Source organism: Herpailurus yagouaroundi, unplaced genomic scaffold (genome assembly GCF_014898765.1).
Source record: "Herpailurus yagouaroundi ecotype Mexico unplaced genomic scaffold, PumYag 188, whole genome shotgun sequence".
Lineage (NCBI taxonomy): Eukaryota > Metazoa > Chordata > Mammalia > Carnivora > Felidae > Herpailurus > Herpailurus yagouaroundi.
In genome coordinates, this window is record NW_024412419.1 from 35,346,032 (window position 1) to 35,373,599 (window position 27,568).

At 45.1% G+C, this 27,568-nt stretch overlaps 1 protein-coding gene and 1 pseudogene across 4 annotated transcripts in view; one reads left to right on the plus strand and one right to left on the minus strand.

The window, feature by feature from the left end:
* The window catches only part of KCNG3 (potassium voltage-gated channel modifier subfamily G member 3), an 84,674-nt gene that overhangs the window by 2,301 nt on the left and 54,805 nt on the right, over window positions 1–27,568 (minus strand). For 2 of the 4 annotated variants that reach the window (XM_040496626.1, XM_040496625.1), the window contains exons 3-4: window positions 26,860–26,912; window positions 25,598–25,797 (exon numbers count right to left, since the gene is read on the minus strand). In XM_040496626.1, the coding sequence (XP_040352560.1) occupies window positions 25,621–25,797; window positions 26,860–26,912 (230 nt within the window). In that variant the 3' untranslated portion in view covers window positions 25,598–25,620. Of the gene's footprint in view, window positions 1–25,597; window positions 25,798–26,859; window positions 26,913–27,568 lie in introns of those variants that run through there. The other 2 variants (XM_040496627.1, XM_040496624.1) reach the window with 1 other exon arrangement.
* Window positions 14,215–14,682, plus strand: LOC121044394 (40S ribosomal protein S11-like; annotated as a pseudogene).

Sequence of the window (27,568 nt, forward strand, 5' to 3'; positions counted from 1 at the left end):
GTGCTCTGTCTCTCTATGTCTCTCAAAAAATAAATAAATGGAAAAAATTTTTTAAAAAATAACTACATTTTATAAAGTTTTATAAAAAAAAAAAGAGGAATATTTCCATTTTGAATTTTTTTTTCAACGTTTATTTATTTTTGGGACAGAGAGAGACAGAGCATGAACGGGGGAGGGGCAGAGAGAGAGGGAGACACAGAATCGGAAACAGGCTCCAGGCTCTGAGCCATCAGCCCAGAGCCCGACGCGGGGCTCGAACTTACAGACCGCGAGATCGTGACCTGGCTGAAGTCAGACGCTTAACCGACTGCGCCACCCAGGCGCCCCGGAATATTGCCATTTTGTAAAAAATATAAGTAATTGCAGGAAATATACATTCTCTACCCCTTAAAGTCCGTGTTGGACCCCTTGAGAATGACTGGTTTTCAGCCCCCAAGGCAGCTGTCATCTCGATTCTCCCAGTCTGATTGATGTACAGAAAACATCCCACTGGAATTTCTGACTTTGCTCAACTAAATTCTCCTCTTTCTCCCAACCCCTGGTTGGGCCACAATCACTACGTAGTTATCACTTTCCAGCCTTGATTCATCAGAGTCCATCTCTGATAAGTGGTTCTTCTCAAAGGAAAATATCTGAGTAATTATAAATTCACTGAGTTTCATTCTAACAGAATGAACTTTGTTTCTTTTATTTTCTTGCTATAATTAATTTTGTTTTATCTGTTTTCAAAAAAAAAATTTTTTTTTAACGTTTATTCATTTTTCAGAGACAGCATGCAAGTCGGGGAGAGGCAGAGAGAGAAGGAGACACGGAATCCGAAGCAGGCTCCAGTCTCTGAGCTGTCAGCACAGAGCCTGAGGCAGGGCTCGAACTCACGAGCTGTGAGATCATGACCTGAGCCGAAGTCAGATGTTTAACCGACTGAGCCACCCAGGCGCCCCTATCTGACTGGTTTCAGACAGTGACTATCCCACACTGGGACTGGTCTGTGTGAGTATCTGCATTCATTCCTTGGTTCTTGAGTGTGAGCCATGAAGAAAAACGCCATCAAACTAGTTGTCATAAGTGACAGGACCCCTCTGAATATGAGGAACTCAAGTAAACTGCCAGGCTCTTTGGCAGTGGAATGCCACCTCTTGGGGTCCATGACGACAAGACAGCTGCTCCCAGGTGCAAATGAAGAATAACAACCCTCCCTGAGACTCTGCAAGTTTGGTAGATAAGGGTTTCGTGGATCACACAATAACCATCACAACTCAAAGTCACTGAAGCCACCTCTCCTGTCTAGTTCCTTGAAGAAAGAAAGAAAAACACAGAACAGGTTTTGGTTTTGGTTTTGGCTTTTTCACTTATTCGTGCCACGAATTCTTGTTGAGTATCCATGATGGGCCAAGCACTGTGCAGAGTACTCAATCAGAGAAAATGTGGAGGAAAATGTGTGATACCTGAGATGCTATCCCAAGTCCGCTCTGAAATAAAACAAACAAGGGTGGGAAGGAAACAGAAAAGGGGAGAGGAAACAATCTCCGCCCGGGAGAAACACTAGCGACACAGCCAACTGGTGCCCACACTGATAGTGGCAGACAAAGTTTAGAAACGCATGGTATTGGGGCACCTGGGTGGCTCAGTCAGTTAAGCGTCCAACTTCGGCTCAGGTCATGATCTCACAGTTCGTGGGTTCAAGCCCCGGGTAGGGCTCTGTGCTGACGGCTCAGAGCCTGGAGCCTGCTTCGGATTCTGTCTCTGTCTCTGTCTCTGTCTCTCTGTCTCTCTCTCTCAAAAATAAATAAACATGAAAGAAAGAAAGAAAGAAAGAAAGAAAGAAAGAAAGAAAGAAAGAAGAAAGAAAGAAACACATTGTATCGCATACTATCCAAAACCTCAAGGAACAGTTTTTCCATAAGTAAGCACTGCTCACACACACACACACACACACACATTCCAAATGTCCTACTATCTGTCACATACAGTGGAGTGGGAGGGTTGCATTTTTGTTTACTTTGGCAAATCTAAATTTGGATCTAGGGCCTCATCCCAAAGGCTGCCTCACAGGCCCTGGTCCCTGTCGTGCACGTGTCCCTCAGGCAGCAGGCCCTGGCAACGGGGAGAATAGGCCAACCCACTAACGCGGGCTAAAGGCCAGGCCTGGGGTCCCCGGCCAGATGCTCCGTGACTGCCCACCATTCTGCCCTTTGACTGAACAATCTGTCTCGCAAAAACAATTGCCATTCAGTGTTCAGGAGATGAGCACCAAGTGCAAAATATTTACCATCCAGAAGTTAAGCTTCGGCACAAAATTGGTTGCCTCCTCAGTGAATTAAATTCAATTAGTTGCCTCCTTATCTCAGCTGTGCGTTGTAATAGCTGGTGACACCCGCCTCTGCCCATGTCTATGTAAGGGAGTTCAGGGAGCCGGGGGCGACGCGGGCACTTGGTGGGGTGTGCCGTCGGCAGACTATTTTGCCGCAAGACGATCACCTCCTTAGCAGCAAAGGAATCGTCGGCTTTTCCTCCACATTTATTTCCGCTGAGGATTTTGCTCCCCCTGCCCTCCCCACATCCACACTCAGCACTCAGAGAGCAGCAGGAGACCACTCTGCTCTGACAACCGTCTCTGCCACTGACATTATCTCCTAATTATCTTCTCAGCAGCGATGGCTGGGTACCAGTCCTCAACTTGTGCAAAATGATTCTCATACCCCATCTGATTGGGAGGAAAGGAAAAGTCTGTCGTTCTTTGAGCTTCTCGGGGCTGTTACCGCTTTTCCAAAGGAGCCTAAATAATGTTCACAACAATCAGAAGGGAGAAAACACACACGTTACTTCAAATGACCATTACTCAGAGCAGGAGAACGTGTTCACAGCCAGATGAATGTTTCTGTACAGGGTAACTCTTATCCTCAGCAGACCTTCCAAGCACCAGGGCCATTAAGTTAATGGCCTGAAACAGAGCCCAAAGACCAGTGTTTTTTCTAAGACACTCGCTCTGCGTGGTGGGATGTACTGGAAGCTTCAAAACAGGATTGCTATTATTTTTTTTAGAACAGATGACTTTTTTCCAACAGCCTTGAGGGACGCAGCTGCACAGTCCATGGCAAGCTTTGCAAGGGAGAAGCCAGTTTGGCCTGGAAATCAGGTGGCTGTGTTTAAAGGTCAACTTTAACAGGTTTGTCCTTAGAGAAACCAAGGCTGGAAGTCCCTCCCCCTCTCCAAAATCCCTCCCCGACCTGAAGCCCCTTCTCCGGCCTCTAGTCACCTCTTGGTGACTTATGCCAGTGTCTGATGACCTCAGCTTGTTTCTTTTCTCCCTACTGCCAGTGAAGAGCCAGTTGGTCAGATAAATGGAGCCTAAAACGACTGAGCTTTGGGTAACTCCTCTTAGTTTCATAAACCCAGAATCCTGGCCCGCCACGTTGGTGGTTCAAGGGGAACCAGTAAAGGGCTGCGGATGGAAACAGCACCCAAAGTGTTTGCAGGCCTGACACCTTGGGTAAGGACTACTCACAGAGTTCCACTGTGGGTCAGTCAGCCACCCTCCTAAACCATTCCTCCTCAGGGACTCTCAGGGGACAGTCTCGGGGAAGGACAAAGGCCTGAGAGTTTGGCACAAGGCACGCCACGATGTTACTTGCTTCTTGAAGATCTGGTCAACAGCTTTTAGACCTCCAGACCAGAGCAGGCGTGGGAGTTTGCTCTAACTGGGAACTGGAGCTGGAGCTCTGGTTTGACTCTGAGCCTACTGTGTAATTATCTACAAAACACCTACTGGTTTAATAACAACAACAACCGGGCCGTTTTCTTTCACTTTGCAAAAATAAAGTTATTAGAGTAACCTCCCAAGCCATCAGATTACTGGTCCTCAAGCCTCAGAATTGCTCAGGTAAAAGGAACTGTCTAAATTTTAAAAAGCAGCATTAACGATTCTATTACTGGCTTTTATGAGAGAAAATGTTGGAAGAGGGTGTTGCAAAGCCCAAGCTGAAATATCCTGGCTTCTTTTTTCCAAAAATACAGCAGCCGGTGCTTCCTCAAGCCTCCTTTCCTCCATCCTGTCCCCCTGCCCCCCAGCTCTGCAGGGTGCCAGCTTTGCCCGTCTCTGGAGTGTGGTCATCAGCAAGGCCACCCCCCTGCCACTCTAGGAAGCTGGGACACATGGGTCATCAGCTGGCCTGCCAGCTGATGTTTATAACTTCGGGCCTCTGGTATTTCTTGTAAATAATTGGGGGAATAAATGCCTCCCCAGTGCTAGTCTTTCCTTATTCAGTCCTCAAATCGCACAAAGGTTTGATTTGTTGGCCAGTTACTGTGTGTCCTACAGTGGAGGAGAGAAAAATGTAATCCCGGTGAAGAAGTATTAATCATTGGCGAGGACCTGCAAGGCACTGAGGTGGGCCCGGAGAATGCCAGCATGAACAAGCGCTGCCTTTGGGATGCTGAGCAAAGACCAGTCCTCACTCTTGAGGAGCATAGAGCCTCAGAGACAAACGGCAGGTGCTAGTCTGTGACACGAGGCTGGCCAGGTCAGGCTGTGGCCAAGTGCTCGGAGGCAGCAGAGGGAGCCCTTCCCAAAGCGGGGACGGGGGAAGGCTTCCAGGAGGCTGAGCTGGCCTGAGATACACAGGATTTCTGTAGGGAGAGAGAATGACGCGGGGACATAAGGCAGAAAAGTGCTAGTGTCCGCAGAGGGCAGGAAGGTTTCGAGGAAAGCCAGCAGGGGCGTGCAGAGGAGGAGAGAGATGGGCTGTGTCTGCAGGACAGGCCACTAGGGGGGCGTGGAGGCCATGCTGAAGAATCTGAGTCCGAGTCTGCACTCTGCCCATATTGGGCAGCCACGGAGAGTTTAAAAGGGAGGGCCTCTGTCTGATACTCGTGCTCCCTGTGACTGAAGCGTCCCCCTCCTCCTGCTGAGGACCTCTCGCCTTCCAGGCATAAGGAGTAAGGCAGGGAGAGGGCCACCACCCGGCCACCAGCTCTCTCCTCACCCCACCAGCGACAGTGCAAGTGCTGGGGGCTCTGACACCTGGGTCGGTCCCAACTCTGATCACACTGCTCTGCTGCGTGACAGCAGGTCAGTCCCGCCCCCCGTCTGAATTTCACTCGGGGATGTAAGTTGACCTCTGAGGTCCTGAACCACTCCAAGAGCATCTTCATTATTTAGGGGCAGCCCATGTAGGAACAGGGGCATGGCTATGGGCTGCAGCTCTGCCTCCCCTATTTCCCCCCGTGGGAGGAAGGTCAAGGGGGAAAGACCAGAACCATCCCTTTCACCAGTGGCTAACACACCTTTGCACCAAACCGCAGCAATTTACCTGTATCTATGGGCAGCTTTAGGGCTAAGCAACTGGTAGTGGTGGACGCAGAAACCAATAAGCCTGAAGCCACAAACGATAATGACCGCCGTTACCAACGTGTGCTGGGCACCTTACATAAGGTCTCCCTTAAACCTTAAAACAACTTGTGTGCTAGATATTCTGTGGATGGGAAATCCGAGGCTAAGAGAGGTAAAGTAAAGTGAGCAGCAGACTCCACAAGTGGTGGAGCAGGTCGATCCGGCCCATCCCGTACACTGTTCCCAGATTCATCCTTCCGAAGCAGGTTTGCCGAAGCAGTTTTGCTCTGTGTCCTGTGTATGAACTTCCTTCCAGGGCCTACCCACCAATCGGGAAACAGAGTCCAAACTTCTTAGCATCGCACTTCGAGACCTATTATATGGTTCCAGTCTTCTCTCTACTCCCCAAACCTTGAATTACCTGTCATCCTGAGACTGTGCCCTGTGTGTTCTCACGTCTGGTCTCGGCTCACCTTGCCCCCTCCATCTATGATATCCCGGTGCCATCTGTGCCTGTCAAAACACCCCCACACACACACCTGTAGACATCAGCTCCGTGGAAGCTCCAGCCTCTCCACCCAGCCCTGTGTTTTCCCTGCACCAGATCCTCCTTTAAGACACTCAGCATTTTGAGCCAGACAAATTTGTGTTGCACGGAACACTTCCCAAGACTGCAGGATGTTCAGTATCCCTGGACCTGCCCAAGCCCTGTGCCAAGAGATGATCCCCAGCGTTTGTGACAGTTAAAATAATGTCCCTCGCATTTCCAACCACTCTCTGGATTGAAACCTGACTGCCTTGGGCAACAGTGTGTTTACGTGTCTATCTCCCCCAGTGGACTACTCATATCTTGAGAGTAGGTATTATTTTTGGGTTCGGCTTTGCATTTCCTATAAGCCAAGTGCAATGCCCTGCACATTTCAAGCACAGGTATGTCCACTGAATGTACATAGGGGACAGTGGTTTTATTTCCCTACTTTATAAGTACACTGATTTTTTAACTTCCATAGTCAAAGAGAGCAGTAGTAATCCCCATGCCAATACAAACCCTTACTGGTTCTGTCATTTAGTCACCTAAGTTTTTATTTGATTCTCTGAACATTAAGAATCTAGAAAATAGGGGCGCCTGGGTGGCTCAGTCCATTAAGCATCCGACTTCAGCTCGGGGCATGATCCACCAGTTCATGAGTTAGAGCCCTCAGTCAGGCTCTCTGCTGTCAGCATGGAACCTGCTTCAGATCCTCTCTCTCCTCCCTCTGTGCCCCTTCCCCACGCTCTCTCTCTCTCTCTTTCAAAAATAAATAAACATCTGGGGCACCTGGGTGGCTCAGTCAGTTAAGCCTCAAACTCTTGGTTTCAGCTCAAGTCATGATCTCCCAGCTTTGTGGGTTCAAGCCCCGAGTTGGGCTCTGTGCTGACAGAATGCAGCCTGCTTAGGATTCTCTCTCTCTCCATTCTCTCTCTCTCTCTCTGCTGTTCCCTCACTTGTGCTATCTCTGTCTTTCTCAAAATAAATACACTTTAAAAATAACTATTTTTACAAAAGTTCCTATATCTGCCATTCACTAATGCATTCATTCACTAATACAAAACCTACAGAATCTCCAAGAGAACATAAAGATATTTATCCAAGCTCCTACTACTGGCCGATGTGGAACAAGTACATAAAGACATCTGAAGCTAGATCCCAACACTGACAGGTCCTGACATTTCCAGCTCAGGCAGGGTCACTTTCAGAAAACACCACCTTGCTTCTGGAGCCTAGCGTCCAGGCTTCACCTTGCAGCCAGGTAGATGCACAGGGTAAATCAAGGCTGCTTGCTTGAACCTCCATCAAAGCTGGCACAGCCTTTGAGTTTCCAGAAATAGGTCATGATTGGCACGGAAGTAGAAGAATGTAATGTCTTTCTGTCTCCAGTATGAAATTTATGAGGACCAGAATTTGCCCGGGGTGGGACTCTGGGAGACTGAATCAGCTCTGTGAATCCTACACAGGAGATGGCCCAGGACTGCTACAAAAGAAAGAGCTGGAACGGCAGTAACTGGTAGCAGAGATGGGCACTGGTCTTGGGAGTCAAGAGGCCCAGGTCCTGATCCTGGCTCCAGCTCCACTAGGCATGTGACCTTGTCAAGTCAAGTAACCTCCCCGAACTTCACCCATGGGGTGTGATATTACCTGCTTGCTTACCTCTATGGTAGTCAAATGAGTTAATATATACAGATATGCGTTTTATTTATTTATTTTTGAAGGTTTATTTTTGAGAGAGAGTACGTGAGCAGAGGAGGAGCAGGTGGGAGGGTGGGTGACAGAGGATCTGAAGCGGGATTTGTGCTGAGAGCAGCGAGCCTGATGCGGGGCTCAAAGTCATGAACTGTGAGATTCTGACCCGAGCTGAAGTCAGGACCCTTAACTGACTGAGCCACCCAGGCGCCCCTTATTTTTTTTTTTAAGATTTTATTTTTAAGTACTCTCTACACCCAAAGTGGGGCTCCAATTGACAACCCCAAGATCAAGAGTAGGGCATGACTGCAGGTTGACTCCACAAGGAAATGACTGCAAAGACTATTCCTGAAGGAGACTCAGGCAGTTGTGTTTCCTTCTGTCAATAGTAAACAAAACACAATTTTCACATTCTTTGTCCTCCAGATAATAAAGCAATTCGTATTCACTACAGAAGAGCAGAGAGCAAAACCAAGAAAACCTAGTATATCCACTGTCTTAGTCAGCTCAGGCCGCCATAACAAAATACCACAGACCGGGTGCCTTTAACAACAGACATTTACTTTCTCACAGTTCTGGGGGCTGAAAGTCTGAGATCAGGGTGTCGGTGTGGTCAGGTTCTGGGGAGACCCTTCTTCTTGGCTTGCAGACAGCTGCCTTCTAGCTTCGTTTTCACCTGATGCACGTGCAAGTGCCCAGAGAGAGACATCTCTCTTCTTCCTGTAAGGAAGAGAATTAGACCCCTCCCTTATGACTTCATTTAACCCTGATTGCCTCCAGACAGGCCCTATCTCCAAATACAGTCAGTCACGTTGGGAGTCTAGAGCTGCAACATATGAATTAAAGGAGACACAATTCAGGCCATAGCACCCACAATCTCACTTGCCTGGAGAAAGCCACTCTTTATCCTTAGAGGTGTATCCTTAGTAGGTGTATCTCCTACTATTCTCCTAAGTGCACGGATTAAGAGAGAGAGAAAAACATGACACCATGAGGAATAGTTTGTGGCTGGCTATTTTCACTCAACAGTATATGGTGACAGTCTTTCCACATCATCAAATTTGCTTTCCCCACATTGATTTTTAGTAACCCGCCTATTCCTCAGTATGGCCGCATTATTGTTCCTATGGTCCCAATTTTAGCCTTTTAGTTTGCAGCCAACTTTCCCCATTACAGAGAGTGCTGGGATGAACAGCCTTGACTGCTTCCTTAGGACAGATTACTGAGAGTGCAGGTATAGGTCAATGGGCCTGGGCACTTCTAAAGACTTTTTTTTTTTTTAATTAAAATTTTTAAAGTTTATTTATTTATTTTGATAGAGACAGAGACAGCATGAGCGGGGAAAGGGCAGAGAGAGAGGGAGAGGGAGAATCTCAAGCAGGCTCCCAGCTGCCAGCGCAGAGCCCGACGCAAGGCTCGAACTCACAAAACCGTGAGATCGTGACCTGAGCTGAAACCAAGAGTCAGATGCTCAACCGACTGAGCCACCCAGGTCCCCCTCTGAAACCTTTGATGAGCGGTGTCAGAACATCTGCGCTCATTTATACTCCCACCAGTAGCAAATGAAAATGTAGCCTCACTTTTTTCAACATTAACTTTTTATTTGGGGATAAATTTCTACCTACAGAAAAGTTGCAATGACAGTACAGAGAACAGAGTTCCTATATGCCTATTACCCAGTTTCTCCTAGGGCTAAATAACATATTACCAAACCATGGTGCATCTGTCAAATCTGAGAAATTAACACTAATACATTACTGTTCACTCAACTGCAGACTTAGTTCTCACTTCACCAGCTTTTCTGCTAAGGTCCTCCTACTCTCCCAGGACTTAACCCAGGACACCACGTTGTGGGGTTTTGTTTGTTTGTCATACTGCATTGTGTATTGTGTGGCATCACGCAGCATTATTTACAATGGCCAAATTATGGAAGCAGCCCAAGTGTCCATGGACAGATGAGCGGGTAAAGACGATGTACACTTTTTAACTCTTACTTTTTATCAGCTACAGGAAAATCCCCTGGTGTTTTGGGGGCCTACTGTGTCTAATGCTAGCTAGTAATTATTGTTCATTGCTTCAGGGTATGTCTTGTTCCAGCCTATGCTTGTTGCATCAGCAAAGTTACTGCGATACAAGGCAGTGAGAGTGATTTAGAGAAATTGACCATTATGGTTTATCTCCCCAAACTCTGTAAAATGCCAAGGGGAAGGCTCTTTGTGTGGGAAAGGTCATGCATGTGTTCCCACAGGGTCTCTCATGTCACTGTTAGGCAGGAATCATAAACAACAGCATCACAATTGGATTTTGCTCTATATTTGGAAAATTTGGCTCCTCATTACAAGGCAAGCTGATGCTATCTTATTTAGTTCATTCTTTTGCTCATCTCCTGTAATCATTAAATTACAGAGCCATATTTCCAAAGCTCTAGGGTGGGGGGCGGGGGGACGGATTAGGAATAAAATCTTTTAAGCTTCTGCAGAAAAGATTTGGATTCGTTTACGAATGGTGGGTGCAGAGCCTGGGGAATGATCTATTCCCAGCCGACCTAGGTGAATGATTTGCTTCATTTTCCGTGGCTCTGTGATGTTCTCTTTTTAATGCAGAACAAGGATGGCACCTTTAATATTCTGTTCCTGAATGTATCCCTGATGGCTCCATGACCCTGTCCCCAGAGGTAACAGTGAATGGAGGAACTAGAAGCCATAAAATATAGGAATGATCAGAAGGGAGAAAATGAAAGCTGAGAAAAGGCTGCTGGGTTGTTTATCAAACTACCCTGAATAAGGCCGTTTTGATCCCGCGGAGCAGCTCTGTGCCTTTCTCAGCACTGTCTATGTGAAAGTCTTTGTTCTTTCCTTAGAGAGACTGTTTCTCTTAGGTGATTCAAAAACTTAACAAATATTTAGTGAGCCATTAGAACAATTCTCAGGCCAGCATTCATAGGACTTATCTCCCAAGCTCCACATCTATCTGAAACCATGATTGATTTGCTTATATTTTCATTTTCTCTCATTTTCTCTGAAAGTCCAATTTGGACACTTCCAGCAAGTGACGGTGGGGACAACTATTTGTTTCTTCAGGCAGTCTAGCCTCAGCTTAGGATTTCCCCCAGGCCATCGCCACCGGCCCCTATTCAGAGGGGAAGTAATATGGGACCAGGTCTGTGGTTCTCCTGGGGAATCTTCTAGAAGGACTCTACTGGTGAGAGCTGCTACAACTGTCTCCTCCCAGGCAACTCTGCCAGGATGTGGCTCTGCAGGCCAGATTTGCATTCCAAATGCAGGACCCACGTGCCTCATTATATTGCGTGTCTTAATTAAGAATGCGAGAGAAAAATCAGAGCAGAAATACATCTCTAAGATGGTATTATTGATCCCGTAGCCTCCTCATGGAGTCCCCCAAGGACCACCCTCCTCGACTGTCCTTACTTCTGTGACCAGGAGGCAAGCCCCTGAGAGCTGCCTGAGGACCAAGGGCAAACGGACGCACAGCCCCCACAAATCACAGCTAACCAGCATGAGCTCAAAGTCTCAAGCACCTTCTAGCGTGCAAGGTGTGCTTGAGGTTGGCTTGTTTAAAATCACCTTGGGGACCAAGGACTGGAATTGATGTCCCTAAGTATTGCAAGTTGCAGAGAGCTCAGGCAATAAAAGGAACAGCCAAATTTCTTGCTTATAGCTTCCTTCAGGCTGCACCTCCAGACCTCATTAATCAAAGGAGTTAACATCCAGACACATTCATTTCTCTTATCTATCTTATCTATCTACCTACCTACCTATCTAGAACATGACCAAGAGAGAAGCAGAGGGAGAAAGAGAGAGAGAGAGAGAGAGAGAGAGAGAGAGAGAGAGAGAGAGAGAGAATCTTAAGCAGGCTCCATGCTCAGCTCGGAGCCGGACGTGAGGCTTCATCTGACAGCCCTGGGATCTAGACCTGAGCCAAAATCAAGAGTTGGATGCTTAACTGACCGAGCTACCCAGGCACCCTCATCTCTCTTTTTAACACTTTATGTCTCGTGTCTTTGATTAATTCAATCAATAAAGACGATTTCATGGTGCCAAGCGCTCTTATTAGTATCTTAAAATTTGGCCTCTAATTTTACCGACCGGGGATATAGCAGAATCTAGGGGGATCTCTTTGTTCTTAATGAGCCAAGCATCTGAAATTGGCGAAAGGATTCTTTCACCAGTTCTATTCAAATGAAGTCAAGATGTACAAAAGCCCATGCCTGGGAATCCGTCCTGAGAAAATGGTTCGAAATGTTGGAAATGCGTTTGGGGAAAGGGGCCTTGTCTGCCATTTGCTCTTTGTCCATGCTGCTGCCTGCTGCCCGCACCCTGCTCTGCCACGTCACTGGGTCCTTCCCCCCTGCTTCTCAGACCTTTGCCTGCACCACAGCCACTCACAACCTGTAGCTCTGAAATCCCCTTCATTCCCTTCAGTGTCAGGGGACAGGGGACTCTTGGGGGTCCAGGGGTGGGCGGGAATGTGCTTACTGCCTGGTATCTTATAAATCATTCACCAGGGATTCTGAAAAGTCACCAATACCGCACGACTGTGGTGGGTGGCAGGTTCTGGGATTGCACTGCACAGCCGTGTTGGTGAGGACTGGGTTTGGCCATGCTGAGGTAACAGACCGGTGCTTACAAGCCCAAACCGCCTAGTTTACTAGCTTTTACTAGCTACGTCACTTCAGGCAAGTTAGGTAACCACATCGTGCTTCACTGCTCATGTGCCAAACAGGGACAGTAATAGTACTGACTTCATAAGTTGGTATAAAAATTAGTATATAAGCCAAGCACTTTAGAGCAGTACTTGGCATGTGATAGTGATTATAACGATAAAACAGAGGGGGGGAAAACCCCAAAGAATTTTCTTCTGTACGTTAAAAAAAAAGGGAAAAAAAAGTCCAGACGTAAATAGTGCAGAACTGGTATGGGAGCTTCATGGTATTATTAGAGCCAGACTCCTCTCTTTCTGTTCCTTCTTCAAGGTCACTTCATAACACAAGATAACTGCTGGAGCTCCAGTCATTGCAGAGTTCTCTCAAAATCCTCCTCCTCAGTGCAATGCTGGGCAATTCAGCTTCCTCTTTGTGCTGCCCTCACCTAGATTTGAACACCCAGGGGTCTTCTACAACCAAAACGCTCATCAAACCAATCAAGCATTTCTCGAAACCAAAGACTGGATAAGCTGGTGGGTAGATCCATGTATTTCTCCTGCCCCCTCCTCTTACTCCTCCAAAGCATCAGTAAAGGGATTTGGAAAGGATGCAAACCCGCAAGGGCCATGAAGAGACAGAAGAGGGGATGGCAACAACAATATTTTGGAAGCCAAAAAGCAGATGGGGAAGTGCCAAATGATTTAGGCATTTCTGAGAAAGCTGAAATAGAAGCCAACAGGTAGGAAACAAACACACACACAAACAAAACAAACAGGAGTCCCTTTTACAGCCCACCCCCAAAGGCTCAGGGATTGGCCAACAGGTACCATGGGTAATGACGGTGAAGGTGGAGCCCAAAGCAGGATTGGTGAAAAGGCTGTTTCAGAAACAGCTGGAGTGATACCGGGCTGGCTTAGTTGGTAGAGCATATGACTCTTGATCTCAGGGTCGTGAGTTCCAGCCCCATGTTGGATGTAGAGATTAGTTGTTTTTTTGTTTTTGTTTTTGTTTTTTTAATTTTAATGTTTATTTATTTTTAAGAAGGAAAGAGAGAGACAGTGCGAGCAGGGGAAGGGCAGAGAGGGAGAGGGAGACACAGAATCTGAAGCAGGCTCCAGGCTCTGAACTGTCAGCACAGAGCCCACCGCAGTGCTCGAATCCACAAGCCATGAGATCACAACCTCAGCTGAAGTCGGACGCTTAACTGACTGAGCTACCCAAGTGCCCCTAGAGATCGCTTAAAAAAAAAAAAAAGCATTTAGACCCCCAGATCCCCTCTCCTGGGTGGTGGTCTTCCCCTTACCCCAGCTAGAAACTTGAGGTCTATTATCTGGAGACAAGAGAGGGTCTCGGGTCTGAGAAACATGACCCAAGTTTTCAGTTGGAACACAGGGTAATTGGAGGATGTTTAAGTGTTGAATATTGAAAGCCCAAACTCCTTCTCCCACTGGCTCCCAGGTGTATACTCTCCAAGCAGGAAACTGGCTGGATGCATCTTCTCAGGGAATGAGACTTCCTGACATCAGGGAGACATCGATAGGACCCAGCCGATAAGGACAAAACCCACAAGGTAAACAATCCACAACTGGCAGAGATTCCAATCAGGCTAGGATTAGCCTCTTGGGAAAGAGATCAAAAAACCCAACAGAAACTACCTGTAATGAACAAAACTTAAAAAAAAAAAAAAAGACAAAAAAACATGGCATAAAGAAACAAGGTCAATGACATCATGAATAAACAATCAGACAAATCAAGGATGTGGGACACATCACAAGACAGTTGGCCAAGTCTCTTGGAGTCAGTTTGATGACAAAAAGGGGTATGAGGGGGAACCCGCTTTAAATAAAAAAGATACAACAACCAAATGCAGCCTGTGGTATTTGATTGGATCCTGGTTTAAAAAACAAATTGTAAAAGATATTTTTGGAACAACCCAGGAAATTTGAATTAATACTAGGTGTCAGAAACTAGGGACCTTCCTTTTTCCAGGTGGCCGGGAAGATGGCGGACATTCAGACTGAGTGTCCTACCAAAAGCAGCCAACCATCTTTCAAAATAAGACGAGGGTCCTGCTAGGAGAAACTGGCTGGAGAAGTTCCTGCGATACTACAGAAACATCGGTCTGGGCTTCAAGATGCCCAAGGAGGCCATTGAGGGCACCTAATATCGACCAAAAATGCCCCTTTACTGAAGTCTCCATCCAAGGGCAGATTCTGTCTGGTGTGATGACCAAAACAAAGATGCAGAAGACCACTGTCACCTCCACCACATCTGAAAGTATAACCACTTTGAGAAACACCATAAGAACATGTCCGTGCACCTGTCCCCGTTTCAGGGATGCGCAGATTGGCGACACTGTCACAGTGGGCAAGTGCTGGCCCTTGATCAAGACTGTGTGCTTCAATGTACTCAAAGTCACAAAGGCCACTGGCACCAAGGAACAATTCCAGTAAGTTCCGAGACTAGAAGTCTGCCCACACCCCCAAAGGAAATAAAGTTATTTTCCCAGTCAAAAGAAAAAAAAAAAAAAAAGAAAAGAAAGAGAAAAAGAAAAGAAAAAAAAGAAACTAGGAAATTAGTCTACTTTAAAAAAAGTACTGCTTATTATTGAAAGGTATGTGATGAAGTTTATTTTGGAGAATGTCCTTACTTTTTGGATTGCTTCGGATTCTGTGTCTCCCTTTCTCTCTGCCCCTACCCCACTCATATTGTCTCTCTCAAAAATAAAATAAGCATTACAAAAAAAAAAAAAAAATGAGTGACGCGTAACTGACTGAGCCACCCAGGCACCGATGGCTTTGTTAGTAATGGTATAAAACTGAAAAGGACTTAAATGTCCATTGTTTAGAAAACTGGTTGAACGAGCTAAAATATAGCCACACATTGCCATATAAAGCAATGAGGAAAAACTCTAATTATTGACATGGAATGGTCTTCAGGATATACTGTTTAATGAAAAAACTATAGTGTGCTACTTTTCACATGGGAAGGAAGGGAAAATACTAATTATATAAGCACTGGAGGGCGCCTGGGTGGCTCACTCAGTTGAGCGTCTGACTTCGGTCAGGTCATGATATCATGGTCTGTGAGTTCGAGCCCAAAATCGGCTCTGTGCTGACAGCTCAGAGCCTGGAGCCTGCTTCGGATTCTGTCTCTTCCTCACTCTCTGCCCCTCCCCTGCTCGTGCTCTGGCTCTCTGTCTCTCAAAAATAAACATTAAAAAAAAAAAAACACTGGAAAGCAAATCATCAACAAATAAAATGGTTAGAAGCAGGCAACGGGGCAGGGGAGGAAAGGGGTCAGCACTCACTTACACACCGATTATATAGTTTCAGCTTTGGAATCATGGTTTCATAACCAAAAAATTTACTGGTAAAGAGAAAAACCCCTAGGTTTACAAAGACTGAAATAACATGAGAAAGTCTTGTGATATTAGGTATAAATGTAATACTCAACATTTTATGTTCCACGTGTTTACAACAGTGTGAAAAAATAGTCCTAGCCTTGGCATGGAATAATGACTACAAGGGCATGGGATACAGAGTTAGAGTTCTCCTTGCTTGTGTTCTCAATACTCTCATGCATCTGAACTCATTTAATGATGGGAAAAAAAGAGAATCGACTTTTTTTTTTTTCTAGAAAAGTACTTTAGTTATGAGCAAAAAAAAAAAAAAAAAAAAGTGAATTAGAAGTAAAGAGAATCGACTTTTAAGAAGCCGCAGCTGGCCGTGCTCTGTACTAGAAGAGCTTGCATTTGTGAGCCCCTACACTCACCCTCACACATATGCATTCCGTCATGTAATTCTCATATGACAGCTCCAACCGGCAGATGCGTCTTTAAAATCGAGGCAAGGTAACAACGCTTTGGAGTGGACTCTGAGACCAGGGCTTCTTGCCACAGCTGCCTCCATCATTTTGGTGGGCGTCCCTCATTTTGTTCAGGCCAGAGGTGAGAAGTTGGCCCCTCCAGGAAAAGCCCTGGGAATCGGGGCCTACCATGAGTTTTTGAGACACACGACATTATGAAAGACTTGGAAAGGTTTCGATAATGATTATGACCTTCCAAATGAAATAAACAAAAATCCTCTAAAGAAGCCAGTCCTTTAGAGACCTTAAAAAAAAAAAAAAAAAAAAAAAAAAAACACAGGAAGAGTCCAAGAAATGTAGCAGCTGCTTCCAAAGGAAACCCCATGACAATTTAAAGCTCTGGGTATCTATGACACATGTAACCTGATTATTAATTCTGAAATGGCCTTGGAAGAACACAATTTACAAAAGTAGAAGGTTTATCCCTTCCTCTCTTCAAGTGAGGGGATCCACAAGATGCCAACGAGCTACAGACAGGCACACAGAGATGGAAGATGGAGGGGGAAAGCTTCCCATGGTGTCCTGGGGGCAGCACAGGGGGCTCATTCCAGGGACTGAGGGCCAACAGGAGTCCTACTTGCATCAGGATCCCAGAGCTCCCAGGAGAAATGGGAAAAGAATTTCTGACAGATGGCACCGTGAACAACACTGCCCCAAAGAAGAGAGACAACGGCTGCCCGACCTTCTGGGAGCAGGATGGGAAATGCCTCAGCCTCAGCATCTTTTCAATGTTCATTGCCCTACAATGTTCAGCTTTCTGACTTGCCTGTTCATATCCTTTGCCCATTTTTAAAAATTCTGGGTTGGCGCTTTCTTTTTGATTTGTAGAAGTTCTCTATTCTAGTTCTCTGTGTCACAGGATGTTAAAAGAGGGCTCTTCCTGCTTCAATTCTAATCTTCACTCAGAGGTACTGATATGTTCTATACCAAAATACCAAAGTGGGCATGCGGCTTGCTCTCCATATGCAGAATTTACAAAGGAAATTTCAGAAAACTAGAGTCCTTAGCCAAGTCAAGAATAATGGGGGCGCCTGGGGGGATCAGTTGGTTAAGCATACAACTCTTGATTCCGGCTCAGGTCTTGATCTCACCATTTTTTGTTTTTTTAATTTTTTTTAACGTTTATTTATTTTTGAGACAGAGAGAGACAGAGCATGAATGGGGGAGGGGCAGAGAGAGAGGGAGACACAGAATCGGAAGCAGGCTCCAGGCTCCGAGCCATCAGCCCAGAGCCCGACACGGGGCTCGAACTCATGGACCGCGAGATCCTGACCCGAGTCGAAGTCGGATGCTTAACTGACTGAGCCACCCAGGCGCCCCTTGATCTCACCGTTTGTGAGTTCGAGGCCCGCATTGGGTTCTGCGCTGAGTGCAGAGCCTGCTTGGGATTCTGTCTCTTTCCTCTCTGTCCCTCACTCTCTGTCTCAAAAAATAAATAACCATCAAAAAATAATAGAAGAGTCAGAGTGTGGAGACAGAAGAGAAATTTCTGAAGAGATTTCTTCAGAGGCTTTTTGCCCTAGAATGAATAGTTGCTGGCCCATCTCGGCAGGAGGCACAGGGTTGCTTCCTACTTTGCCTCAATCCTAGAGAGAATGGACATATCACTGCAACACCACTCATGGAGCTCGCCTTGTGTGTTCCTATAGTTGGGGGTCTCTGTGGATCAGCATCAGACTCTTGTCCAGGAAACCCAGAGAGCAGGCATGAGAACGGATTGCTTAGATGGGAGAGCCAAGAGACTGCTGCTGCTTTGGCTCCCTATTCTGAGTTCATCAAGAAAAAGGATGCAGGAGTGTTTCCATGAATAAAATGAGGGCAGTGTGGAGAGGGCTGGCAATGGTCCTGTCCAATGAGGCTGTGGTCCTGTCCAGTGGGGCTGCTTGAAGAAGCAAAGGGGACCCAGCAGCAAGAAGCTAGAGATGAATCCAGTTCCTAGGGGGCTAGAAGGAGACACAGCAGCCACTCACCACAGAACACATCTGGGAGGGTGGAGGGACCTGCAGGAAAGAGGACCCGAAGAGAATCTCCTAAGAGGGCCATTAAAGTGTCCCCGAGAGAAAAAAAAAATGCTTTAATCTCTGCCAAACCCATAGCTCAAAGCCATGTTATGAGGGAGCCCTGCTCATTCCTTCCCTTCTACCCCTGGGCCATGGAAAGATAAGAACCAAGGCTAGGGTGTGGGGTCTGGAGAGAGCCCAAGACAATGACCTAGCAAAAACACTAACTGCCCCCTTCTTTCTCACTTCAGGCTGCCCACTCAAAGCAGATCTAAGTTGGAGGAAAGAAAAACTTTCTACATTAAATCAAGTTCAAAGTTTTTTGTTTTGTTTTTTAAAGATTTTATTTTTAAGCAATCTCCACACAGGACGTGTGATCAGCCCTGAGGTCAAGAGTTGAACGCTCCACCAATTGAGCCAGCCAGGCGCCCCAAGTTCAAAGTTTTAAGATCTTGAATGGGTAATGTTTATAAACCGAGAATAGGCTTATGCATTAAAGTGACTCTAAGAATGCTATCTAAGAATGAATGGAAAAGTCTCAGACTTGCCAGAGTTTTAAATCTAGGAGTAGGAAAAGATTACACCATTGAAAAAATTTTTTTATTTTTAAGTTTATTTATTTTTGAGAGAGACAGAGAAAACGAGTGTGGGAGGGGCACAGAGAGAGGGAGAGAGAGAATCCCAAGCAGGCTCCGCCCTGTTAGCACGGAGCCCGATGTGGGGCTCGAACTCACAAACCGTGAAATCATTCCCTGAGCCAAAATCAAGAGTCCATCGCTTAACCCACTGAGCCACCCAGGTGCCCCATTAAAGAGAGGTTGGAGCAATGGGGCATCTGGGTGGCTCAGTGGGTTAAGCGTCCAACCCTTGATTTTGGCTCAGGTCATGATCCCATGGTTCATGAATTTGGCTCTGAACTGACAGCACAGAACCTGCTTGGAATTCTCTCTCTCCCTCTCTGCCCCTCCCTGGCTCATACACACCCTTTCTCTCTCTCTCTTTCAAAATAAATAAATAAATTTTTAAAAATGCAAATAAAAAATAGGGGTGCCTGCGTGGCTCAGTCAGTTAAGCGTTCTTGATCTCAGCTCAGATCATGAACTCACGGTTTGTGAGTTCGAGTCCCCCATAGGGCTCCATGCTGACAGCACATAGCCTGCTTGGGATTTTCTCTCTCTCCCTGTCTCTCTACCCCTCCCCGTGCTCTCTCACTCTCAAAATAAGTAAATAAACATTTAAAAAACTAAAAAATTTTTTTAATTTTGAAACATTAAAAACACTTTTAACAGTTTTCAAGTTTTGTTTTCATGCTCAGATTTTCAATTCATCTGGAAGTTGTTTTTGGTGTTAAAAAAGGATCAAGGGTGCCTGGGTAGCTCAGTTGGTTAAGCATCTGACTCTTGATTTGATTTTAGCTGGCGTCATGATCCCGGGGCCATGGGATGGAGCCCCATGTCGGGCCCTGCACTGCACGGGGAGCCTGCTTAAGATTGTCTCTCTCCCTCAGAAAGAAAGAAAGAAAGAAAGAGAGAAAGAAAGAGAGAAAGAAAGAGAGAAAGAAAGAAAGAAAGAAAGACAGAAAAAGAAAGAAAGAAAAAGAAAGAAAGAAAAAGAAAGAAAGAGGCAAGTCATTAGTGCTATCAACGAGATGTGAATGAAAATGAAGCGTGCCACTTCCAACTAGAAATCTTAAGATCCTGCATGCTTCGCCATCTTCTCTTTTTTCCTCTGGCACGAGAATAGCAACATCTCAAGATGAAGGCAGCTTCTTCACCCTGGCTCCTGGAATGAAAAGGATACGGCCAGAATCACAGCCAATCTGTGAAAGACATGTAATGTGAGCAAAAAATAAACTTTTCTGCTTGTAAGAACTGAAGATTTAGGGGGTTGCTGGTTAGCACTGCATAGCTTCGTCCAAGGTGACTGATACAAACTTCAAGCTGTCAAGTGTAAATACATTTTAAAAATATTTTTATCACATATTTTATATCGTTTCTAAGTGTTTAGAGTAAATGTGAAAATTACATACCCACTGTGCTTTTCTTTTTTTATCACGGTAAAATATACATAAAATTTGCCATTTTAACCATTTCAAGTGTATAATTCAGTGGCATTAAGTACATTCAAAATGCTCTGAATGGCAACCATCACTGCCATTTCCAGATATTTTCATCATTCCAAACAGAAACTCTATACGCATTCAACAATTTCTCCAGTCCTTCCACCCCAAGCTCCTGGTAATCCTCTATTCTGCTTTTCGTCTCTACAAACTTGTATATTCTAGCTACCTCACATAAGTGGAACCCTACATTATTTGTCCTTTTGTGTCTGGCTTATTAACTTAGTATAATGTTTTCAAAGTTTATCCATATAGGAGCATGTATGAGAAACTCATTCGTTTCTAAGGCTGAGTATTGTTCCTTTGTGTGTGTGCATGTGTGTGTGCGTGTATGCATGTGTGTACCCCCAACATCTCGTCTGTCCATTCATCTGTTAATGGACGTGAGTTATTTCTACCTTTCTGGCTGCTGTTACTATGCATTCTTAATTTAATAGTAGCTAAATACATACATGCTATTATAGAAAAAGGTCTAAAATATTACACAAGAAACACTACCAGTGGGTGTCAATTTATTTATTTAAAAAAAAATGTTTAATGTCTATTTATTTTAGAGAGAGAGAAAGAGACAGAGCACAAGCGGGGGAGGGGCAGAGAGAGAGAGAGACACAGAATCCAAAGCAGGCTCCAGGCTCTGATCTGTCAGCACAGAGACTGACGCGGGGCTTGAACTCACGAACTGTGAGCCGAAGTCGGATGCTCAACTGACTGAGCCACCCAAGCACTCCTGTTGGGTTCAACTTAGAATGGAGAAAACTTTTAGTCTTCATTCTATATATTCTTATATTATTTAAATTTGTTTTAATTTTTATGCAACTTAAAAAATAATAAAGAGTTTTAAAAATAAATGTTTCCTTTTGATGAGAAGCGGGACAAACAAGAGACATAATGAGTCACTGAAAATATGGTTTGGTTTTGTTTTTATTAACTTTTTTTAACACTTACTTATTTTTTGAGAGACAGAGACAAAGCATGAGCTGGGGAGGGGACAGAGAGAGAGGGGGAGTCACAGATTCCAAAGCAGGCTCCGGGCTCTGAGCTGTCAGCACAGAGCCCGATGCGGGGCTTGAACTCATGAACCACAAGATCACGACCTGAGCCCAAGTTGGATGCCCAACCAACTGAGCCACCCAGGTGCCCCTGTTTTGTTTTGTTTTGTTTTTAAATAAACTCTATACTCAACGTGGGGCTTGAACTTACAAACCTGAGATCGAGTCATGTGCTCTACCAACTGAGCCAGTCAGGTTTCCCTGCAAATGTGTTTTTAAAAATTATTTGTAAAAGGGGTGCCTGGGTGGCTCAGTCGGTTGAGTGGCCAGCCCCTGATTTCGGCTCAGGTCATAATCTCATGGGTTCGTGGGTTTGAGCCCTGTATCAGTCTCTATGTTCACATCTCGGAGCCTGCTTCAGATCCTCTGTCTCCCTCTCTCTGTCTCTGTCTCCGTCTCTCTCTCTCTCTCTCTCAAAAATAAACATTAAAAAAATAGAAAATCCTTTAAAAAATTATTAGTCAAAGCTCAGGGTGCCTCCACTAGTGGGCCAGCAACAGAACTTCCATAAATGAAGAACATTAATTAAAAATTAAAACTACCCTGCAGGAAGCTGTAAATGACTAAATGACACTCTTCCACATGATACTGTCACTTTTTTTCTCCTTTAATTCTCCTATTCTTCTGTATCAGATTTTATGGGCCATAATGATTAATGATTATTAGTAATAACAGTCCTTTTTGGACAAAGCTGAAGCTCATTACAGTATCATATTCCCTGAGCCTAAATGTGATTAAGAATACACTTCATTTCAGCTACATCATTTGCAGTAAAAACGCTACCTTGTGTAACTGCTCCTGGTTTTTAACTGAAAAAGCTACTGGGATTCCAGCTGTTCACACTGTGGAACACTGTTCCTGGCAGGCCCCAGGGAGCTCTCCTCCGCATCTCCCAGGTGCTTGAGAATGATGTTCCAACCCTGCTTCTTAACATCCTTGGAAGAGGTTACACTCCAGCAAATGGCAACCTGGAATCAAAGATCTGCCAGGCGGCCGGATGGCCTGGAGTGACACTCAGCTACGTCCACCTTGTATGCAACGTGACCTGAACTTTCTGCTCTCGATTTCACGTTCTGGGCCAGTGGGACACAGCTGCCACGGTAGAAGCAGCTACTCACAGCGAGCCAACAGTGGTGCCCGGGGCCAAATCCCGACCGGGCTTCCAGGCCAGCACCACTCACACGAACCCAGGCTGCTGGTCAGTTTTGACCACAGATTCCCTCTCTTCCACGGGGCAGTCCGCCCAGGGTGAAGATTCAGCCATCGAAGAGCTAGGTTTAAATTTCAGCCGAAATTTAACTAGAGCTCCCAGTGGCTGAGTCCAATGATCGCTTCCCAGTCTTGCGCTCTCCTGACTGTTGGGAGGCACTCGACATTGCAGCGCCCCTCACCCTCCCCTCCTCCTCTGGCCTCATTTGCTAGTCTCCTGGAGGTGAATGCAGGTTGCCTCCTCTATTCCCTCAATACTCCCTTTCAGAGGAATTTCTTTCTTATCCTATTCCAGACTAGCTTCTATTTTCATCTATGTGCCAAGGATTCCCAAATCCTGACCGCTTGGATGACTCTAGATTAGACCTCTCCCCAGGGCTTCAGGTAGAGTCACTAGCATTTGGATGCTGCCCAGCCTCCTCAGATTTCACGTCCAAAATGGAGTTAACTCCCACTCTCTCCCTGTCTCTTGTCTCTGCTACTGGATCCTCTCTTATCTCGCTTCTTCCTATCTGGGTGATGAGTTGGTCCCACTCCACCCTTGACTTAGCTCAAAGAGTGACCCTTCCTTGGTGCACCTGGGAGGCTCAGCCCGTTAAGTATCTGACTCTTGATTTCCGCCCAGGTCATGATCTCACAGTCGTGGGATCAAGCCCCAGGTGGGCCCCTGGGCTGGGTGTGGAGCCGGCTTAAGATTCTCTCTCCTTCTGCCTTTGCCCTTCCCCCACTTGTGCTCACTTGCACATGTGTGCGCGCGCGCCGCGCGCTCTCTCTCTCTCTCTCTCAAAACAAAACACAACAACAACAACAACAACAACAACAACAACAACAACAAAAACAATCTTGAAAAAGAGTGAACCTCCCTAAGGACAAACCTTGCCATGCCATTCTCCTGGTTTATGTCCTTTGGTGCCTCCCTCCCTGCAGGGTCAAGCCCATCTCCTTGGCTGGCACATGTGGCCTTGCCTAATCTGGCCTCTGCCCACTCACTAGCACCCCACCCCCCAACACTCTTCTCTGTGCACTTGCCGGCCAAGTGCAGTTGCCAGAATAAGTCACGGTCTCCTGCTGCATGCTGAACCCTGCACATGTTGCAAATCCTTAAGAGCCTGTCTCCCTGAACTGAATTTCAGAATCACTTCCTCCAGGAAGCCTTCCTTGACTCCTGAGCTGAATGAGGTGACTGTCTTCCGGGATCCACAGCAGTCATTTCATAAACTTTACCCCTAATGCCCTTTCATGTTTTCTTACTGGTCTGTTTATCCACTGGGAGTTCATCAAGAATAGGAAGCGTGTCTTCCACACGCATGCGTAGGGCCCACCACAGACAGATATGAGGCAATGAAAGGTATACATAAAGCCAGGTGAGGACAGTAACTTGTAACACTGATGGGGAAGTATGTAGTTATTTTTTTTTCTCTTCTGGTTTCCTATTTTTCTAGTGTGTGTATTATACTACTCTCACACACTTATAAAAAATTTTTGTTGTAACGTCTTATTTATTTTTGGGACAGAGAGAGACAAAGCATGAGCAGGGGAGGGTCAGAGAGAGAGGGAGACACAGAATCCGAAGCAGGCTCCAGGCTCTGAGCTGTCAGCACAGAGCCCGACGCGCGGCTTGAACTCACGAACCGCGAGATCATGACCTGAGCCGAAGTCGGACGCTTAACCGACTGAGCCACCCAGGCGGCCCACTACGTTCACACATTTTTGAAAATCAGTTAATTTTTAAGATGTGTCCAATCTCTCCTACATAGCTCCAATAAAAAGAATTCGCAAAAAAAAAAAAAAAAAAAAAAGAATTCGCTGCCTAAGCAGTCAAGCTCCTTTCTCCTCAGATGCCTCTGGCTCCTTAAGACCCCTGCCTCAAGCACCACAAATTCAGAACTGAGCAGCGTAGAAACACTTATTTCAACATTTTCAGCACACAGAAGGACCACCCACACACACACAAATTCCTTGGCCTTGAAAAGGTTACATTGCTCTACTAGCTGAGTGCCAAAACCCATTTTTGGCCAAATATCCGTCAGAACCTTGCTGTATTCGCAGCCGAACACAGGCAGAGAGGTACATTCACAGAACCTACCTAAGAGTTATACACGATGGAGATGATGGAGCTTCTGAGGGATATCTCTCTTGCCTTGTCAACTCAAGACACTAAGGAGGTGGGGGGGGTCCTTCCAAAAATTCCCCCCCCCTTTCTTAACCAAAACATTAATTATCTTCTCAGCCACCAAAAATTTCAACCATGCACACTGGCTGGTAATTCTTTTAAATATGTGAAAAATAATCCAACCATACAATGTTCAGTCTGACATTTGCTATTGTTTTTCCCTAAAAGAAAACAAAAACCTGATTAGTTCCAAAAATAAAACATAAAGAAAAACTCAGTTGAGAAGCAAACCCCGTGGCTTAGAAGCCATCATTCTGATTAACAGCACATTAAGTGTTACCTGACGAATGGATTCCTATCGTAAATGCAATTATCACAGATTCCTTGTGGTCCCCGCTGTTTTTGTAGCTTTATGCCCAGCTCCTGAAACAATAACTTTCATAGCAATAAACGAAAACCCCACCTCAGCGCTTGGGCCGACTAGACTGTTTTCCCACCTCAGTCAGCAGGGACCCTGGGGGGAACGTGTTGAGCCTGAACTCGACAGCTATCCAGGAAGGTACCTACTTCTCTGTCCTCAGCAGTCCCTGCATCTACTCCTGGAGGGGCGCTTTCCACAATTAAGCCCCATTTCCAAGGCCTGCTGAGACAATCAGGACAAGCGGAGCCTCTGCTCTCAGGAAATGCCTGCCTGAGCCATCGCTGGCCTCTGCTGAGGACTCTGCCATGCTGTTGGCCGCCTCAGAGCAAGGGGCTTCTGGAGTACAAGAGTGTCTAATCTAAACTCCCTTTCAGGGCGCCTGGGTGGCGCAGTCGGTTAAGCGTCCAACTTCAGCCAGGTCACGATCTCGCGGTCCGGGAGTTCGAGCCCCGCGTCAGGCTCTGGACGGATGGCTCGGAGCCTGGAGCCTGTTTCCGATTCTGTGTCTCCCTCTCTCTCTGCCCCTCCCCCGTTCATGCTCTGTCTCTCTCTGTCCCAAAAATAAATAAACGTTGAAAAAAAAAATTAAAAAAAAAAAAGGGGGGGGAGAGGGTCGTGCAGCCTTTTCACTACGAAAACTGAAAGGGTCTGGCAGGCATTTGTGTCACTGAGAAGATACTACAAACAAGCGTAGCGTCTAGAAGGTACAAACTCCAAAATTTCTGATTCAGCTCCACACATGCTACGTGCCTATGGGCACCTGTCATCACAGCCTGGGAACTTACCTCACGTAGATGATTCGTGTTCTCAGCACAGAGAGGAGGAGTTGTTAAAAGGGAGAAAAAGAAAATGTGAAAGCAGGTCAGAGAAAGATCAAAGGATTGATTCAAAGCCACGTGACCGTCAGAGACACTGTCACAGCCAGGAGACATCTTTTGTGCTTCAACCACCATTCGTTTATTGCAAAGTGAAGTTTTGGTTCGGAACAAAAGGGAGATAGTCCACCAAGAATGAATTACACTAGTTACTGAAGTCAACTCGACAGACAGTGACATGTACTTAGCAGCGGTGGGTGGTTCTCAAAGTCAAAATTTATTAACTATTTCAATGTTCAGGCTGTACAGATTATTTTCAGATGTACATACAACATAATGATATCGTAACAAAGCTAATTTTTTTTTTTATAAAATACTTCCTTAAGGATTAAAGATGCTAAAAAGCTTCAACCATTAATTAACTAAATATTTGATGCACATTTCAGGTACTCTTAAAGATCTAACATAAATACATAAGTTGCACAGCCGAATAAGAAAAGCTATGACCCATATGGTTGCACATTTTACTAATCCCATATTAAAGTAGAAAACAACAAAATTGTACCACATAAATTGAGCTGATTTTAGCAATCGTTTTATTAGATAGAAACTATGTCCATTTAAACCATCATTCCTAAGAGAGCTACCAAATAATAAAATGATTACCTGAAATCCAAAACTATATATAATACAGTCTTTACTATCCAAATTACCTTTCCTCTTGTTTGATACAGTACATCTGATTCCTCCATGATTTATGCAATGGCCAATAATAATGACAATTAGCACTAGTCATGAATACACAGTGGAAGTAATAGAACTGGCCATACAAACATTTGAATCACTATTCCCATTGAGAATAAGGTCAATAAGAAATAATGGTTAAAACCAATACATATTTAATCTATTCAACCACTTGCTATCTTTAGCAGTGAATGCTACCCCCCCACACACACACATTAATTTTTCCCATAAAAATCTTGGCATGTCAAAATGCTTTTTAATCTAGGTTTAGATTGCTAACAATGAAAAGATGTTCATCTTCTTTCTTACCTCCATGGACTTTATCAGGCCTGCAGTCACCAGGTGCACAGAAAGATGAGTAACTGGAAAGACAATTCGACCACAGCTGTTTGCAAAACAGAAGTGCTCTATTTTAAGGCAAGTATCTTTATCACACACATACACAGCAATTTATCCACTGGTGAACTTTATCATATGACAGTACAAAATTCAACAAAAAACTGAGGTATAACTTTACTTAATTAACATAAATACAAATGTCAGAAAGTGTAAAGACATTCTCAATGTACTTAACATATTTTACCCATAACGAAATACGGAACTCTTTTCAAAGTTCTTGTATGTCCAGAAATACCCAAGATTCTGAATTCTAGAAAAAATACTAGAAATTAAATACTCTAAAATCTTTGCAATAAGGCTCTCCACATAAGGCTACCTTTGATATAAGGCTACTTCAACTTGGTTTCTGAAAATAGCAAAAATGTGCACCAAAATTTAAGCTATTCTGAACTGAAGAGAGGACTTGGTCTCATGTGGGATGGTGAGATGATGAGCTTATTGAGCAAAATTAAACTTAAGCAAAAAGCAAATTTTAAAATACATCCAAGAAAAACTTTTCCTATCATTTTTTAACATAAGACTGAACTACTGTGATATAAAAATGGTTGAATGTATAAGGTACTATTTAGTGCAAAACAGACATATATATACCTTTACTTAAGTAATTTAAATAGAATAG